Source organism: Rhineura floridana, chromosome 1 (genome assembly GCF_030035675.1).
Source record: "Rhineura floridana isolate rRhiFlo1 chromosome 1, rRhiFlo1.hap2, whole genome shotgun sequence".
NCBI lineage: Eukaryota > Metazoa > Chordata > Lepidosauria > Squamata > Rhineuridae > Rhineura > Rhineura floridana.
In genome coordinates, this window is record NC_084480.1 from 175,107,875 (window position 1) to 175,126,332 (window position 18,458).

General features: G+C 42.0%; 2 protein-coding genes across 3 annotated transcripts in view; one reads left to right on the forward strand and one right to left on the reverse strand.

The window, feature by feature from the left end:
- Positions 1-3,361, forward strand: part of NRG2 (neuregulin 2) — a 252,809-nt gene extending 249,448 nt beyond the window's left edge. For both annotated transcript variants that reach the window (XM_061587063.1, XM_061587071.1), the window contains one exon: positions 1,043-3,361. In XM_061587063.1, the coding sequence (XP_061443047.1) occupies positions 1,043-1,688 (646 nt within the window). In that variant the 3' untranslated portion in view covers positions 1,689-3,361. The remainder of the gene's footprint in view (positions 1-1,042) is intronic.
- Positions 3,362-13,460: 10,099 nt separating this feature from the next.
- PSD2 (pleckstrin and Sec7 domain containing 2) overlaps positions 13,461-18,458 on the reverse strand; it is a 96,888-nt gene continuing 91,890 nt past the window's right edge. Inside the window, exons 14-15 of the mRNA XM_061634979.1 lie at positions 15,130-15,273; positions 13,461-13,798 (exon numbers count right to left, since the gene is read on the reverse strand). Of these exons, the coding sequence (XP_061490963.1) occupies positions 13,580-13,798; positions 15,130-15,273 (363 nt within the window). The 3' untranslated portion in view covers positions 13,461-13,579. The remainder of the gene's footprint in view (positions 13,799-15,129; positions 15,274-18,458) is intronic.

Below are 18,458 nucleotides of genomic sequence, written 5' to 3' on the forward strand. Positions count from 1 at the left end.
ATGAATATATAAATAATGTATATTACAAAGCAATTTACATACCTATTTAAATATAATATGTGCTTAAAAAACACTTTCATTGTAGAGAACTAAGGCAAAAGCATTCACAGCAATAGGGGTCGAATAGATGGAATGGAAGGAAATATAATCCATTTTAAATGGCTTCTTCCCATATCCCTACTCACGTGTAGGGGCATTATTGTGATTATTGTACTTTTAGCCCTAGCTCTGATGTCACTCTCCTTCCTCATACAATCATGCATAGCCTGTGGTTGTTTGAAGGGAGACACCAACATGTGAGCTCCTACTCACATGTAGGACCTCTGTGCATTCAGGTCATCTGTACAATCAGATATCCCAACTGTGCAGAGGCCTTCATTTGTTGCTCACGTGGAGCTCACCTGTTGGGATTTCTCTTCAGAGAACCATGAGCAATGCACCATTGAGGAAGGAGACACAGTGTAACAGGCCGGGGCTAAAAGCATGGCCCCACTCCAAGTAATTAGTGATGTTCTGCATATGGTAATGTGTGAATAGGGCTAAGGTCTCGGATACCAGGGCATCATATTCAAATGTCAAGCATATAGAAGTACCCAGACAAATTTGATTTCACCATGAATACATGAGTCAGCCACTTTTTTCACTGACCCACAGAATTTACCCAAATGCCTATCCTGCATGAATCACTCAAGCCTCTCTGCTTCTTCCCAAAATCTTGCCAGTCTCCATCTCTAATTGAAAAATCTGCACCCAGCCCTCAGAATCCCTTGACAAATTCCCACCTTGCTACTGTCACATGAACAGTTGCCTACCCTGTTGACCTGGTAAACCTTTCCAGGCCTCAGGACAATGGCTCACTCCCTGCCCCCTCCTCCTTTCTCATTATAAACAAAATATGCAGACAAACAGAAAAATAGTTTTGTGTGAGTTATGCCATTGGCCATCACTAAGTTAAGTCTGGATTTAAAGTTGTGTGCTGAAGGGGAAAAGCTCTTCATTATAAGACTTCACATGATATGAATACCAGTGTTCCTTCTTCTAGGTACGTGTCTGCCTTGACCACCCCAGCACGCCTGTCACCTGTTGACTTCCATTGCTCAGCATCAGCCCACATGCCCACCTTTGAGATCACTTCTCCTAATTCAGCTCACACAGTCTCAGTGCCTCCTGCAGCATCCATTAGCTTCCAGGTGGAGGAGGAGCAGCCATTGCTCAGAAGATACCAGGTCCCTTCCCAAGATATACAGAGGTATGATAGTTACTACCAAAGAAGGATCTACCTGAATGAGAGCACAGGGAGCTTGCCCTCCAGTCCCTTCCACATCGCAGAGGATGATGAATATGAGACAACGCATGAGTACATCACTGCACTAGATCGGCCAAAGAGAACAGGCAGCAACAACAGACGGTGGAGAAAATCTAAACTGAATGGGCATCTGTCACACAGGGGCAAAATGCTTAGGGACTCCTTTTCAATGAGCAGTGCCTCATGCAGTGAATCTGATGAGGCATTGGTGGCTGAGAGCACTCCTTTCTTAAGTATTCAGAACACTGAGGACACAGATTCACCCCCTCTGTATCGTCTGGCTGAGAGCAGGACTTACTATTCTTTTGACAGATGCAGCGCACAAGGAGGCAGCCAACTAACACATAATACCAGATCCAGCCAAGATCCAGCACCACCGTAGATGCCACGTAGACTGTTCCTCATGCCCACTCCCATGAACACATCAGGACTGAGGAGGGGGGTTGATAACAGAAAAGAGAAATTTTTATTTTATATATAACAAAGGAAAATATGAAATGTTTTATTTTCATTTTAGCAATGATGTCTTATAATAGCTAATGGCAAAAACCTTTTTATAAGGAATCTCTATATGTAACATCTTGACTTACAGCTTCTGAGAAAAGAAGAAATCAACAAAAAAATTAAAAAGAGATGGGCCAATTTTGACTACTTACAAATCATTTTAAAATATCGTTGTGCCTTTTGCTGTATGCTAATGCCAGAGTCCACACTGAAAATTATGTTTAAGCATTCTTGAGATCATAGGCTTTATGTTCAGGAGAACTTGTTATGGAATATTTTAATAGGCACTTTTCCATTTGAACAACAACACCCTTTTAAATTGCTTGGTATCTGGATGTTGGTAATCTAGTGCTTTTAAAGTATTGCACATTCTCTCTCTCTCTCTCTCTCTCTCTCTCTCTCTCTCTCTCTCTCTCTCTCTCTCTCTCTCTGTCTCTCTCACTCACTCACTCACTCATTCACACACATACATACACACGTATCAGTGTACCTTTCCTTTCAGGGAAAATAATATGTACTGGTAATTTTGCTTTTTATTGCAAGATAGGTAGGAAGAGGAAAAAATTACACAATAGCAACAGTCTTTACAATATATACCTTATCCTGAACAGATCTGTGAACAAACAAATTCAGTATTTCAAATTAATGTGGTTAAATAATTCTACTTCAGGTAATGCTGATTTAAAAATCTGCTACAGCATCTTTATTGAAGACAAGCCCTAGCTATTTCTTAGTGACTCTGAGCAACTGCTGTTCATTTTTCAGAGCAAAAAAATGCAGTTCAGATGCTGGCTTGATCATAAAACCAATACGAGCTCCACAGTGGAAGGTTTAGGACACAACAAGGTGGCGTTGATGAGGTGTGGACACATATTTGACAAGCCCCATGTGAGATAAGAATCTCTTGAAGTCCATCACCCCAGTCACCACTGTTTCCTCCTCCTCTTTATCACAAACAGTGTCATTAGCATCATGCTAGTGCCTGCTGGCCCCATGGAAAGAAACATCAAAAGAAATGCTTTGGATTGGCATCAGTGTGCCACAATTTGTAAAGACAGCTGTTGTTGTAACGTTGCAGCGTTTCACAATGACTTTCTTTTTTAAAAAAAGGAACAAGGCATCAAGTCATTAGCAACTCTGAGACAGCCTTGCTTGTACAGCTGGCAAGAAAATGTCCATGAAAGAGAGAGAACCCTTCCTTCTTTTCTTTCAGTTTCTTGTGTGGCCCTCTGGTTTACATCATAGCCTGCCTCTTTCTTTTTTTTAGTTTGACTTCTGCATGTCCTTTGCATTTCAGATACTGTAGATTGGATGCATGGAGAAGCTGTGACTGAGAAGATAAAATACAATTGCCAGTGTATTTCTTTTAACTTTTAGCAATAAAGTACTTTAAACCCTTTGTTCCTCATCCACAACAGGGTCCAATAGAAACGCTGCTAATTTGTCATAAAGATGATTGTAAACATTTGCTCTGGATTGTTTGAATGTCAGAACTCTTGACTGTTTAACACTTGAACTTTTTTTAATATTATAATAAATGTAAGAAATTACTACCGTGATTCTAAAATCAGTTTCACAATCAGTGGTGAGAGAGAGACAATGACAGCGTGGGAACCATCTCAAATTGTACACACTATTCCAAGTCTGTCTTGGATAAATTTACATAGTCCTCTGATTTGCAATAGCAGACCTGGCCCAATCACCACCACTCTTCTTCAGTAAATAGCCCATTGAGATGAACTTTAACTGTGTGTAAGATCTCTGTCCCGGGTTGTCAAAGCCAGTACTGACAACATCAGTAAATATGTGATGTTTGACTCTTTTGCCCCAAAGTAGCACAAAGTTGCAGTTACATTAATGCTGCAATCCTGTGCACATTTTCTTAGGCACAACCTCCACTTTATGAGTAGGAATTATTTCTGAGTAAACATGTATAGGATTCGAATGCACCTGCCATGTTATTTGCTCGCCCAGTTCACAGAGATCCTTTCAGAGCTCTTCACAGTCTGCATAGGATTTCCCTATCCCAAGTAATTTGGTATCTCTTGCACATTTTGCTACCTTGTTGACCACAGATCATTTATAAAAAGGTTAAATAGTTCTGGACCCCATATAGTTTCTTTGGCGACCCCGCTGCTGTCCCCCATTCTGTCAGCTATGCCAAACCCTTGCTTCCTGTTCTTTAATCAGGTACCAGCCTGTTCTTTTGTGGTGTGTGTGTATTAATTTATTTCTTCATATTTCTAATGAGCAGAAGTTAACATCAAACTGAACTGTCCTTGTCTTGCTACACACACATACCCAGACCTCTTCACAGCTGAACAAGGAAAAATACCAGGTTTTCCACTCCCTGGAGGAAACCTGTTTAGCCCAGTCTTGTCTGGAGTTACTGCTAGTTTCTGTGTGTTTTACCTAGTGTGGGCAACAAGATTCCCTGTTGAAAAACCAGTGAAGCTATAGGGCACATGTAAAACTCTTTAATAGTCTTATCGGAGTCCAGACAGAACTGCATTTTATTGCACAGTCATGGTTTAGAGTGTGATATGGGAACACATTTTGCTCTTAAATGAGCTATTTCCTATTAATGCTGGGTCATTCTTAGGTTGCCCAAACAGCAAGGCACTGCAGGACAGCGTAATAACTTGATGGGGGTGTGCATTTGTTTTGGGGTAAATGGAAAAGCAAACGGCCCCATTCACCTCAATTAACATTAATTCCAAAACGAGTTCTGAGGGAGACACAATTGGGCACAAATGAGAATTAATCTGTGTCCATTTATGAAGGTTAGGAGGGGATCCTACCTTCTGCAATGGTGGCGGGAATGATCTTTGGCTCCTTTTTCAATGCTATATGTGTTATCACCACTGCCAGTGGGAGGAGTCAGTTTTTGCAGCTGCTTCTGAGGGACACCATTTGGGTTTTCCCAGATGTTGCACTGTTTCAGGGCATTCGGGGAGGAAAATGAGGGGTGCCATTTTGTTTGGAATGACACAATGCCTTGACATGTAGGAAAAAGTCAATTTGCAATTGCCAGGAGCAGCAACAGGCAGCAGCAAAGCAGTAAAAAAGGTGTAGGGGCAAATGAATGTGAGTGCAAAAATGACAACTGTCAGCGAGGGCAAGCCTTAATGAACAGTTTTTGCTGAATCAAAGGTTTCAGGCAATACAAATGACTAAATTGTTTTCCCCACTCTCCTACCATTTTACTCCCCAGCTATCTGATCCCATCTGCCATCCACTCATGTAGTGCCATATCTGCCCCCAGATTCTCCTGGACACCATGTCCCTCTCTCCTCAAGTGCTGGATGCTTTATTGCAGCAAAATGTTTCCTTATGGATCATCACTATGGAGGTACATGCTTCATTATTTTTAAAGTATTATTTAGTATTGGTATTAGTATTAATTAGATTTATTAGTCTTGTGTCACCCAAAGGTCTCCAAGTGACTTACAACACTGTTAAAAACAAAATTAAATATACCATACCATAAAAAGAAATTAATAAAACAACCACCACCCCCATATAGCCACAGAAAGCTTTGGCAGCACACTAATACAAACATTGTCTCAGTCTATCAAGTGCCTGAGTTTTTCCTGGTGCTGAAAAGATGTCAGTGAAGGTGCTAGGTGAACCTCAATGGTAAGGTCAGTGAGCCACAACTGAAAAGGCCCTCTCCCTTGTCACCACCCTCTGGGCCTCCCTTGGAGTACTGAAAGTAATAAACTTGTCTAGAAGTTTTTCTCTCATTTCTTCTCCAGCTACTAACTTTGCCTGCCAGCTAGCTTGAGGAGAATTAGTTCTTGTTTTCTATTGCACTCACATGTTATGGACTGCTTTTCCTATGAACTTCCTGTAGCTATTCTAGCCCATTCTAATGTGTTGTTGAATGGCATTAAAGAGACCCAGTCTTTGATTAAAGTTCTACAAAATGTCTGGGAATTGGAAGTTATTCTTCACCATAGATTCATTCATCATGGATGTTTTGCAGCAATGCAAACATGTATATAGCAGAGAAGCATTTTTATTTTTACTTATCTTGGAAATATTTCTTACAATGAGAATGAGGTACAGAGCTGGGTGGGGCTGGCAGGAGAAGTATGAACAAGTATAAGGGGACAGTGAGGCAACATACACAATACATTCATTCAATTATAATTCCACTTTACACAGTCATGGCTTCTCCCAAAGAATCCAGGGAAGTGTAGTTTGTGAAGGGCACTGAGAGTTGCTAGGCAACTCCTATTCATCTCATGGAGCTATAATTCTCAGAGTTCTCTGGGAAAAGAGACTCACCATTAAACCACTCAAGGAAATGTAGCTCTGTGGGGAGAATAGAAGTCTTCTCTCAGCACTCTTATTCTTTGGAATGATAAAAGTGGAATAATAGTGGACTAAATGTATGGTGTGAATGTGGCCTGGGAGGAGCATTAGTGGATGGGTTAAGCTTGGAGGAAGCATCAAGTACCACTGCTTTTGACTAGACACCTCTTCAAGGAATATTCTACAGATGAATGTGTTCCCCAAAATCCTTTCAAAAATTTTCATCACAATTTTCATCAGCATTTCAACTTTGACTGTTCTCTAGATATACTGTGAATATTCATCAGATATTGGATATATGTATTTGATGACTCTCAATATTTCATTTCATCATCTGATATCTGATCTGCCAGCTGATATTTTGTCCTAGCTGATTTTCCATATGCATTGAAATTTAGCATTTGTCATTTTTGATAGCTACCATGCAATGGTCTATCGCAGTGTTTTTCAACCTGTTTGCCTTTTGCCAAAGATGCCTTGCTCTTCTGCCAGAGAATCCCTACATATGGAAGTCTGAATACTTTTCCCAGACATACACTCTGTTCACATGGGGGACTCTAGTGTCTCAGTGTCTGTCAACCATTGTGAACAAGGTATTTCCATCCTGAAACATACCCAACATATAGCTCTGCATTGCAGAGGATGACAAGGGGCAAACTGGCTCTAAGTTGCTCTCTCTCTCTTGATTAAGCTTCTAAAGGTCCCCTGGAACATAGTTTGAAAGCCACAGACAGATGTAAGACACTATGAATGCACTAGAGCTTAACATTTTGATAGACAGTTTTTATAGCATATATGAAGGCTGCCTAAATCAAAACATTCAAGAAATTCTAAGACATATAAGGTCTTGGATGTTGACAGAAAGTGGCATATTATTTAAAAAAAAAATCAAGTTTTCAAACGTTACCTTATGAATTTCACATTCAACTGTGAATTTTAATTTTGCTTCAAAAATGGGCAAAATATTTGTTTTAGCCCTAAAACACTCTCAAATAGTGAGGGGGAAGGAGTTTGATGGAGAGGGCTGGTGACAGGGCTAGATTAATGATAAGGAGTGAGGAACAGGCCATAGCTACTACATGTCCTCCCAAGAGCAAGTGATGAACACTCTTCCCCCCCCCCCAGTTGCCTGGGATCTCCTGCACCCGCCACTTATCAACATCAGCATGGTATCAGCAAAGATTGGTCATGTTGGAGGAAGTGCAGTGGGCACTATGGGGAATGCTGAGTTCACTCTTGTCCAAGATATGCTGGTCAGCTCAAAAGAACTGGTGACCTCCTGTAAGTTCCTGTGCCCGAATCTCAAAGCGGAGGCATGCTATGGAACATGGGAGGAAAGCGAGAGAAAGACCTGGCCCTGCTTGGTCAGCCCTAGCCATTTTTTTGGCTTGATACGCACAAGCAGCCTCAACGATGCCATGCAATAATCCCCTGCAGCCAACATTCAATCTGAAGGGACCTGCATACAGTCTGTGGGCTGCCCCTTTGCAGAAGCTCCTAAGCAGCACCCACACAGTGTTCCCAAATGCAGCTGTCTCAGGCAGAGAAAAAGTACATACTTCATTTGTCTCTCTTCCCCAGGGAGGCTCCTCATAGCTTGGTCCCTGCCGGTGATCATTCAGTATCCTGATTTTGCCTCTGTTTTGCCATTTAGTGAGATTTTGCTGGATGCTGTTAGAACCGCCAAGCTTGGTGGCAGTGTTAAATGCAGTACAGGCATGTTTCATAACAGCCCCCTTAGCCATGCTCCTTCTAAGATTATGCAATCGATGTGAACTTTTGACCTTTTCCACCACCACCAGCATTACTGGTTTAGCAAGACATTCAGGTTGATGAAGCATTCGGGTAGATTCAAAAGCATGCTCCCAATTTTGTGACACCTTGGTCTAAAGGGACGTTGGGATTTTTCAAAATAAAAGTGACCATGTATTACAATCTACCCTACCGCTTCCTCTGCTTAGCTTAATTGATGGGTTCCTTTTGGAGAAATCTTTATTTATTTGGCGTGCAAAGGGTTGGTAAATAATGCTTCAGGAGCTGTCTGGTTTAAAGATAAGGAGCTTCAAGGCAGGAGCCCTTGAAGTTGCCCATCCACAGTTCGCAGCACCTGGGCAACTGACTGAGCAGGCAGGCACACGTCAAGTCCCCTGAGCTCCTCCGATAGATTGTGTTTCTGTTGAAATTATGCAAATCCTCTTTTTTTAGCAATGCATAACCCTAGCTGCAACCCTCTGCACTTCCTGGGAGTAATCCCCACTGGACAGAGTGGGATCATTGTAAGTATGCAGAAGACTGGACTGCGTCTCTGAACCTGGTGGTAGGGAGGGGGTACCTATCCAGAGAGTAAATTGCTGAATATGTTGGAATGACAGCTATTCTATTATAGCTACAAGCAGAGCCATGAGATTGAACATTTTAAAGATGAGTTGTGCATTGTTCTGAGTAGTGTACTGACACAGCATACACCAGCAGCAGAATATAGTCTGTGCATGTTCTTCCTTGTTGTGAGAACAGAGTGTCTATCTTTTTAGCTGTGAAATGCTGGAAGGTATGGAAGTGGTGCATTCTTTGAGTCACACCACCCTTATAGTACTAGGAGCAGTCAATCAGAAAACCTTAGGTTAGAAGCAGCTGTAAAGTCTGCGATACTTTTTGCCACAGAGAATAGATTAGTGCATCAGAAAAAGCGAATGTATTTTCATACTCAGTGGTAGAAATCTTTAATATCCCATTGCAATTTTGGCCTTTTGTAAAAAATGGACTGGTACATTGGGGCTTATTCTAGGAAGGTCTGAATGTTCAGCAGCTCCTGATGGATTCTATGTGGATTCTGCTTTGCTGTTGGTGAATGCCATATGCATATTTATTCACTAAAGATACCATAGATTTATGTTAATGTTTCTATGTGTTTCTACTGATGTTTTATTACACCTGCCTAATATAGATTTCTTATCTGCATGTACCTGATTTCTTTAATATATTATCTCCTTCAATGGTGTTAACGTCCTTTCCTTGCTGCCACTGCTCCATTCAGTAGCCACTCCTTGCAAGGCAGCATCATGCAGAATCGCTCCCTCGGCTCATCAGCTGTTGAACTGAGGGAGTGATTCCGGGGGGTGCAGGGAGTGTTTTGGAAACCACCTTTGAAACCAGCATCATGCAGGATCGCTCCCTCCACTCATCAGCTGTTGAGCACAAGGAGCGATCCTGGGGCGTGTAGGGATGTTTTGCAAGGGGCTTTCCTGGGGGAGGAAGCAATTCTGCACAGAATCGACCCCGCTTTTGGTTGGGGGGGGGAAGGAGATGAAACATCGTCCTTCCCCCTCCCAGATATGTGTTAATTAGTTTTTTTTTACCCTAATGAAACTTTGGCCCCACCCCTGAACTTCTTCGGCAGTGGATCTGAGCCAAGGCAGATGGTCTAATTCCCCCCCCCACACACAATTGCAGACATGAGGTGGCTTGGGTGTGTGTGTCCTAATTCATATGAAGCACAAGAGTCTGAATTTGGAATTGAGCTGGAAAAAAACCCAAAACACCAAAAGGAGAGGATGTGTCTGTTTTCCAAGCACAGTTCCAGAACAAGGGGAGTTTGTCAATGGTTACTTGTGTGATGCTAGCCCTCGAAGGGGAGGGGTAAGTCTGAAGACTTCGACCATTTCATCTGCATCATTCATCCTGCGTTCTTTGTCTGCACCCTAGATATGACAATTAGCTTTTACAGAAAGAATCTACCTAAAGGCCAATGAAGGGAAAGAGAATTTAGATTATTTCCTCAGTTCCTTTCCTTGTTTCTCCACCATCACTTCGCATTCTCCCATTTCTCAGGAAGGGTAGTGCCTCGGTCAAAACAAAGGGGAAGGGGGTGGAGTGCCTCCTTTCCAGTTGTGAATAATGTGGCAGAATGCTTGGACAAAGTTGCAAATGGAGGTAACTTCAGCCAGACACCCCCTAAGGGCATTTTCATCCTGCTTCCTATCTGTTTCGCATCTATGACATTCTACATGAGATGCCCAGATAAGTGTTCCTTTCTGTAGTTGTGGGGTTTCTCTTCAGATGCTTTGAGGAGGCGAATAATTGTCTTGTCCCACTGGCTAAGCAGGTGTGCAAAGCAAATACTGCCTGTCTGGGTGTGTAGGGAGCTCAACTTTCCTTGGTGCCGAGAAGTCTAGGGAAAAGTGCTTGCAGAAAGATGACATCCCAGGGCCCTGCAACTGAGACAGAGATAGCATATATTTTCCTTCCCAGGGTGGAAGGGAAGGTAGGGAAAAAAGGGTGGTGGTGGACATAAATAAATAAATAAAATTGAAGAAGGAAGACTGGGTGATGGTGGTGAGTGAAATCCGGGAATTCAGTTGTCAAGATCATGATCAGAAGGAAGAGTTGGTGCTATCGTGGAAGTCTGAGAATCTGGATAAGAAAATATCTCCCTTCTCAATGTTTAAAAAAAGGGAAAGCAAAGCACTCCTTTTATGTAGGGATGGGCGATCATTTCGACTCAGTTCACATTTCAAGTCAGATCTGTCAACTAACTTTCTGAAACGATATGAGAACTGAAACACAATCATCCTTCAAAATTTGCACTTGTTCAAACTTTGCGATGCAGTTTGCCAAACAATGTTTACAAAAGTGCATATATTAGGGGGAAGTGTGCATAAAATGAATATATTGGTGAAAATAACATACAAACATGCATTCCTGTATACAATGGGAAATGGCTTGCAAAAATGTTTACATTAGTCAAAATACCCTACAAAAATGTGTTTATCAGGAGAAATTTGCACTAAAATGCTGGAGGATTTTCATGAGGATTTAAAAAAGACAACACATTTTGCTGCAGAAATGTTGAGATATTGTGAAATTGACACAGATATTCTTTTAACACATGGAGTGATCATTCTGAAACACAGACACCACGCCATTGTCCTTTCAGCACTGCAGTTTGCTCTTTCAGGCTGCTGTGGATGTGGGGATCACCTATATTTACTTATTTCAGCCACATTTGTAAAGCATATTTTGGGAGGCTCAGTTGAGCAGTCCTCAATAATTGAGTCATCAGTGCTCTGCATTCAGCTAGTCTTTCGAGGGACAATTATGTTTCACATTTGGAGATTTATGATTGCCTCTCCTCATTGTTTAATAGGGTAGATGAAGCTACAGAGAGGTATGATTTGGATCGAGTCCACAGGGTTAGAGAAGAGCAGTTAAAAAACCCTTCCCCTCATGCTGTTTCCCTGATCTGAATCCTCCTTAGTTGATTTGTTCCTCAGGGAAAAAAGGTAGAAGCCCATATGGTACCACGTGCAGGTGGATGGTCTCTGTCATGGGCTCCTCCAGACAATCTCTTTATTGAGCATTCATCCTGATTTGCTTGCAGAAAACTTACACAAAGGTTAGATTATGGCTGTAAGCACACTAGTTGCCTACAGCAAAGCGTTTCTCTTGGCCGCCTGGAGGGGAACAGGTTGATCTGCCAATCAGTTGCAAAGTATTTTTGAAGCAAATTAAAAAAACAACCTCAAGGTGCTCCCACCAGGTTTTACAGTAGAAAGGCACAAGATTTGACTAGCACCATGTGCCCCCGTTTTCAGAAAAAAGAGGCAGAGACACACTGGAAGTGGCAGAACAGTAAGTGTATCTCTACCCAATATCTGCTCTTTATTGAGCATTAATTCCGATATGTTTGTGGAGAGGTTTTATAACAATGAGCATATACATATTTGTAACTTGCCCCCATCCCAAAGACTGTTGCATACATGATGGCCCATTGCTCTTTCTAAACTCTGAAGAGTAGGAGATGAAATGCCAGATGGAAGGCTTCAACAACAGTCTACACCTCTTTGCAGGCTAAACTGAAAGGAAGGATCTAGATTATTATTTCTGGGCCTGAATTTCCTCAGCCCTCTCTAAAGAAACACATCTGCAGTTTCCTCCACTGTGGGTAGTGTGTGTACATGTTGGAAATCCTGTGTGGATATGGTTTCTGCCAAGTTGTTAAAAGTCATCAAAAGGAACATGAGGCAGAACTTTGGATCAATCCCCTTTATTAACAGGTTCATCATCATTGATACATTTGTACATGATTCTTAGTGCATCCTTTCAAATAAAACTATCAAACTGTACAAAAACAAAGAGATTAAAAAAGGGGATGGCAAAACAGGGGGGGTGACTTCCCCAGTGGTAAGAAACATGAAAACTCAATCATTTATAAATTCTCAAAAGCTGTGAGAATCCAAACAAATCTCTGTATTATCTTTATTTTAAAAAGCTGCAAAAATATAAACTGTAAATTACTGTAATTAGCAGCTACAAGATCCTTTAAAACTGGAACTTGATTAACTGTGAACATGTCTAGAAAAGAAGATGAAGATGAATTAATCAGTAAATAAAGTGCTGAAGGCTTTGAAAATGCAACGGGATCATTTCTACCACAGCAAGAAAGGAACAGAAGCACAACATCCCATTAGGTGAGTATATTTATGCTTACAGCAAAATGGAATATGTACAGCTATCTGTGATCAGCAGCTCAGTTCCCCACCCTCCCCACACATGTAGCTTAGCTTGCAGTTGCTTGGATGGATGCCCCAGAAGCAGAAGCAGAAGGAATGGGCACTAGAGAAGCAGCAGTGAATTGGCTATTTACGGCGGTTGTGCTCACAGCAACAGCAGAGCCTGTTACTGCAGCACAGCCAGATAGGATTTTGTTACAAAAGAGAAAAAGGAATGTCAATTAAGCTACTAAACCTTCAAAACATTACTTAGCATTGCTAAGATCCCTGTATATTAAAAGTTATTTTCTTCCTGCCAGTGTTTTGGGCTCTCTCACTTTTTCAAGGTAATACATTTGGCACTGAGTTTTAAAAGTATCTAAGTTTGGGCAGTAGGGCAGGTAATGCAGTTATTGCAATACATGTGCCACTCATTGAGTTCATATGGTAGCAGTCATTTGATTCAACATGTACACTCTTCATCCAGCAACCTGTACAAATTCTGTACACCGACTCTGTACGTTTGCTGTCCTAGTATTTCTTTACTTGTATAATATTGTAAGGACTGTGGCACTGCAGTCCCACTGGTAGTTGTTAAAATAAAGGAACAGATTTGGTCATGTCTCCTTGTTGCTAAGGTACTGTAGCAGTTGCTTAGTGGAAAATCCAGGTGTTCACAAGGAAACACAGCCGTCAAAAGAACAGCCCAACTGTTGCACAGAAAACTGGTCCTTTTATTGCATGCACAGTAAGGAAACGTCTACAGTGTGACCAGCGTGGACAGTCTATGATCCTGAAATAAGCACCAGGAGAGAATGAAGTGTAAACTAATTCAAGGCTTCTTTGAATTCTTTCTGCTGTAGTATTTGTGTCATGTATTTAATGTACATCTGAGAAATAATTGTGCTCATAAGTTGCAGTTGAGGAGGACCAGCAACTGCTTTCTGGTTACCTGTAATTATTAGTTACCTGAAGTGTTCTGCTCTATAGTATCCTTTTCTGCTTTGCTGTTTACAGCAGGCAACTGTCCTTGGCTTATGGAAGGACTGGAATATGTCTTCCTCAAGGAAATGTCTTCAGCTTCCATTGTGAAGAGGCTGGCTTCTATTTTTTCCAGATCATCCGTCCTGGCCTTTATCTTGGCGCACAGAAGGTTGATATATGTCTCATAGCGGCTTTTCTGTGGAGGATGATGAAACAGAACAAAAAGCCTGAGAGAGAGAGAGACTCAGAAATAACCAGAGCAACAGAGAGAGGCAAGTGGCAGGGATTGCTCTTTGTGACCTGAGAGGAAAAAGAAAATCAATCTTCTGTACACAGGAGAAAAATGTGTTACGAGGTGGTCTGAGGGCCCCCTTTCTTTTTCACATAGTAGACATGCTGTCTTCTGTGCAATCTCCCTGAGAGTGACAGCACATCACCATGTCCCATCACTCTCAAGGGGAAGTGCAGAAAGTTTTCTGCAGTGTGTTAGCTGCTGCAGGAGGGTAGTAAAAGGAAAGGAAAGGGGAGGAAAAAAGGGCAAAAAAGGTAGAGCTGGTAAAGAGAACAGCAGCACACTTATGCCCAATGGCACATGCTAAATCTCTTTTGAAACATTTTTCTAAAATCTGCACGGAAATTAGGATTTAAATACATAGTTTTAAACAATTTTCTCTCAAAATATGCACTTCTATATGTATTCTTTCCTCTCTCAAACTATGCTCTCAGGTTCAGAGAATCCAGTATGATAATTTAAAGAGAAGATATATTGACAATGGAGAACATATTGTGCTCATGAATGATGCAGAGATCACATGGACAGACTCAATATCCTAAAGGCTTCACTTCATGTAGAGAATGACTTTGTTACCTGAACAGCTTAAGGATCTTCCCAAACATCCTGTACATATATTGATAAAGAAGCCTATTTATAGTGTTCAGTTGGCATAAGACAACTTGGGAGACATGCAGTTAAGACCAATATGAATAATTAGATGATGTCACTTAAGATAAGAGTAATTTGTTGATGTGTTCAGTTCTTCCATACATTTGGAATTGAGTCTTTTTACTATAAGGGAGATATTGTAAGCCCTGGGAGAGATATAGAAATTTAGAGGCTTGGTTGGTGGGTTTCATCTATTTCTGCAGCAGGGAACAACTTGTTGGGCCCTGCAAATGTTCTATGACATCCCAGGGCCACAGAATATAGCAGATCTCCCCTTCCAAGTATGGAGGGAGGAGTTACATCTCAGAGGGGGAGATCTGACAGGAGAAAATCCCTTCCCACCACTGCAGAACCATCTGTGGCTCTTGCCTCACCAACACTGGAGCTCAGACACTGGAAGAGCTTGACATGGGTGTGTCAGGAGATCAGGGGAATGCTATGGATTCAAAGAATCTCCAAAGAGACCATGAGGCTGTGATTCCTTAGCCACCATGTGCATTATTTCATGCCGCAGCCACACTATCCAGGTTTATCAACTCCTGTCTTTGTTCCACAGATCATTTGTAATCTGGAAGAAGCTTCACCTCAAATATTAAGTAATGCTCTTTCAGACGATATTCTTCAGCCTCTTTTGACTTGAGGCCTTTCACTATTGGATGTAGTTTATGCTCTGTTAACTCATCTGCAATTTGCCTCATTTTATTTTCATGAGACTGCAGCTGTTCATCCTGGAAGGTGAGAGGAGAGAGAGATTGAGATCAACTCTTCATAAATAAACATACATGCAAATCCAAAGGTATTTACCAGATTTCAGACTTGGCACTTTTTCTGGAGATATACAGTCGGGGCTAGGACCAAGTTCCCTTAACTTCTGGGTTTCATACATTGTGTTCACAAATTCACAGGAATATAGCCACCAAACATAAGCATTTGAAGAGGGCAGACCAGGTGTCTTGTGTAGGAAACTACAATTTTGGAAGAACATCAAATGATTTCTGCACTGTTGGATGTTCCACACCAGGTATATTTAAGGCAAACAATTCATATACCTCAGGGAAGTCTCTTTTTAACTCATATTCAATAGACAAATTGCAATTAGTGGCAAAAAAAACCACCTCCACTGCGAGCTGTGCCATTTCAGGGTTCAAAATTTGCTATCTTACTTTATCAGTTCCATTTTAGTAAAAGCTGACCTCTTTCACTGTTCCCATTGCTGAGATAGAGAGTTTAATAAATGAGCTGTGCATGATATTCTGTCATGCCTCCAGTCTGCAGACAGCTGCACACACAAGTCCTTTACACATGCTCAGTGCCATGCTTATATTGAGCAGGAATGGGGCCATGCCCGCTGGCCTTGCGTCCAGTGTTACACACCTTTGCACTTCTGCAATGTCTTTGTGAGAAGCTGGATAAATCATGAGCATGCTCTGTCCCCCATGCAGATATATATGGGGAAAGTGCAGCTGGGGGAGGGAGACTAAATGTACAACTGAGAGCAGCTGACTTTGAAGGCAAGAGATAGGAGGATGTTGTAGCATACCAGACCCATGAACTAACCTTGAACTGGGAACTGATTACAAGGAAAGCAGGACATCGACTGATAAGAGGAGGCAAGTAAACTCCATAAATAAAGGATAGAATTGTGAGAAGTTCTTTAATTAGAAAGGGGTGGGCAAATATAACACAGTAATACCTCAGTTCCTCCAGAAACCAAGCTCCTTTTAACAAAGGCCCTTCTAAAGGTGAAACTGACGAGCTTCACTTTGCTGTGGATAAACTTTCAAGCCTGTGCCTCAGCTTAAGGTGACACTGACCAGCCTGTGTCTGCTTTGCTATCAATAAACTGACAAACCTGTGCCTTTGCTTTGCTAGGGTGCAACTGATAAGCCTGTGTGCTTGCTTTGCAATAAAGAGATTGCTTGCTTTCTCCTAGGGCCTGGGAGGGAAGGATCCAATATGATTCAGAGGAGGAGGAGGAGGAGGGTGGCAGGTAGGTACCCTTTAAAGCCCCTGTTGAAGCTGTCTCCACCATCTATGAGAGGGTGTAGGAATCTATCCCTATTCTTACCTCTGGTACCAAAGTTTCTGTTAAAGAAGTAATGTCCAGGAATGCATCCACTTTGTGAACTGAGATGTAACTGTACTTGAAGTGCCCTATGATGAGAAGAGTCCAGGACTTTCTCCTGGAGGAACTCACTAGAACTCCTCAGTGAAGGATAGAGGGGTTTGGGGTTCTGTGGGTACAATGAACTTAAACAGAACTCTTATACTGAAAGGAATGCAATAAGCAATCTCACCGTTTGAAAAGAGGATCTGATGCATATACAGCAATATGTACAGGAGCCCTGTACCACTGGGGTTTCCAATCTCATGGAAAACCTACACACAGAGCTTTGTGTGCATAACCTCTCTTTTTCCGCCACTGCACCAAACAGGAAGATGGTGGGGCATGTGATGCAGATCCTCTCCCCAAGCCCAATATGCTTGTTCTATGTGTAGAGACAAATGTGAGTATAGCTCTACAGAAGGCTACCAAATTTCTCTCTCAGCTGCAGCTACATGGAATGATGTTCCAGATAAACTGTACTGAGAATGAATTAGGGGGGAGGAGGAGAGTCCTATTGCAGGTGGGGTGCCCTGTACGCATAATATATAAAACAATGAAGCTCAGTGGTAGAACGTCTGCTCTGCATGCAGAAGGTCCCAGGTTCATCATTGGTCTCTTCAGGCAGGGCCAGGAGAAAGCCCTCCCTGAAATCCTGGAGAGCTTCTGTCAGTCAGTCAGCGTTGGCTCAGTAGAAGGTAGATTCCTCTGTTCTTATGCCTGTAGTATTGCAACCACATTGGGAATTTACTTATGAATGTACATTTGGAAAACTCTCTCATAAGCCTGGCCTAAACATGTAGCATGAGGTGAACATGAAATGGCTGAATCAACCATACTACTTCAGCTTGCAGATGGGAAATACCATTTTCAAAGGCCTCCCTCCCCATGCAAAATAAAAAGTGGAAACCTCACATGTCAGGGAGAAAGATTCCAGCCAAGTCCCTTCTCTGTTACACTGACTTTTCTAATAGCAGGAGTTTTGAAGGTGTTTTTTTTTAAAGAATAAAAGAACATTAAACAATGGCATCTCTCACCTACAGTCTGAAATGGAGCAGTTCATTCTACCAGCTTTTTCTGCTGCATGTAGACTGGCCTTGGTTTCGCCATCTCTCTCTCCCTCTCCCATCTTTCGTTAAGTACAAAATTGCATATACAAGATACATGTGCTTCCTTCTAGCATCCTACCTCCCATCTGGGATATTTCACAGCATCAAAGTAGCTCTCGCTCACTCGCTGTCACACTCACACACAACATGGAAGCCAAGATGTTCCTACAACTATCCTTCCCCTAGATGAGGAGTGGTGCCCTCGCTCTTGTAGTGAACCCTCCCTTGTGGCAACTTTGACCTTGATGTCTTGTGGGGATGCCTCTGTTGGGGTCACCCTGCCAACAGTGGCATGCTGACCATGGCAGGCTCAAGGGTTGTCTCACTTCAAATGGAACCTGGAAGCATTTCATTAAGTAGGGTTCATGCTGGAAAGCTTGTTCCTGGTGGTGGTTTTAGCCATTAGTACCTTGGCACAACTTCATATGGTGTACCAGTTATGCCCATTCCCGAAGAAAGAGGACCTGAGCAAAATCACATGCAAGCTTTCATTATGTCACAATCAGATTACTGTAATGCATTCTACATTGGACTGCCTTTGAAGATTGAACTGACTGAAGGTTCTGTTGGCAAGTACATATCAGAGATACCTCTCTATGTATTGGTGTCTAGACTCTGAAGAGCCTCCTGCCCCAGGAGATCCACCTGGTTTCCTGTGTGAAACTTTTATTTCAACAAGCCTATGGGCTTGGCTGATTTC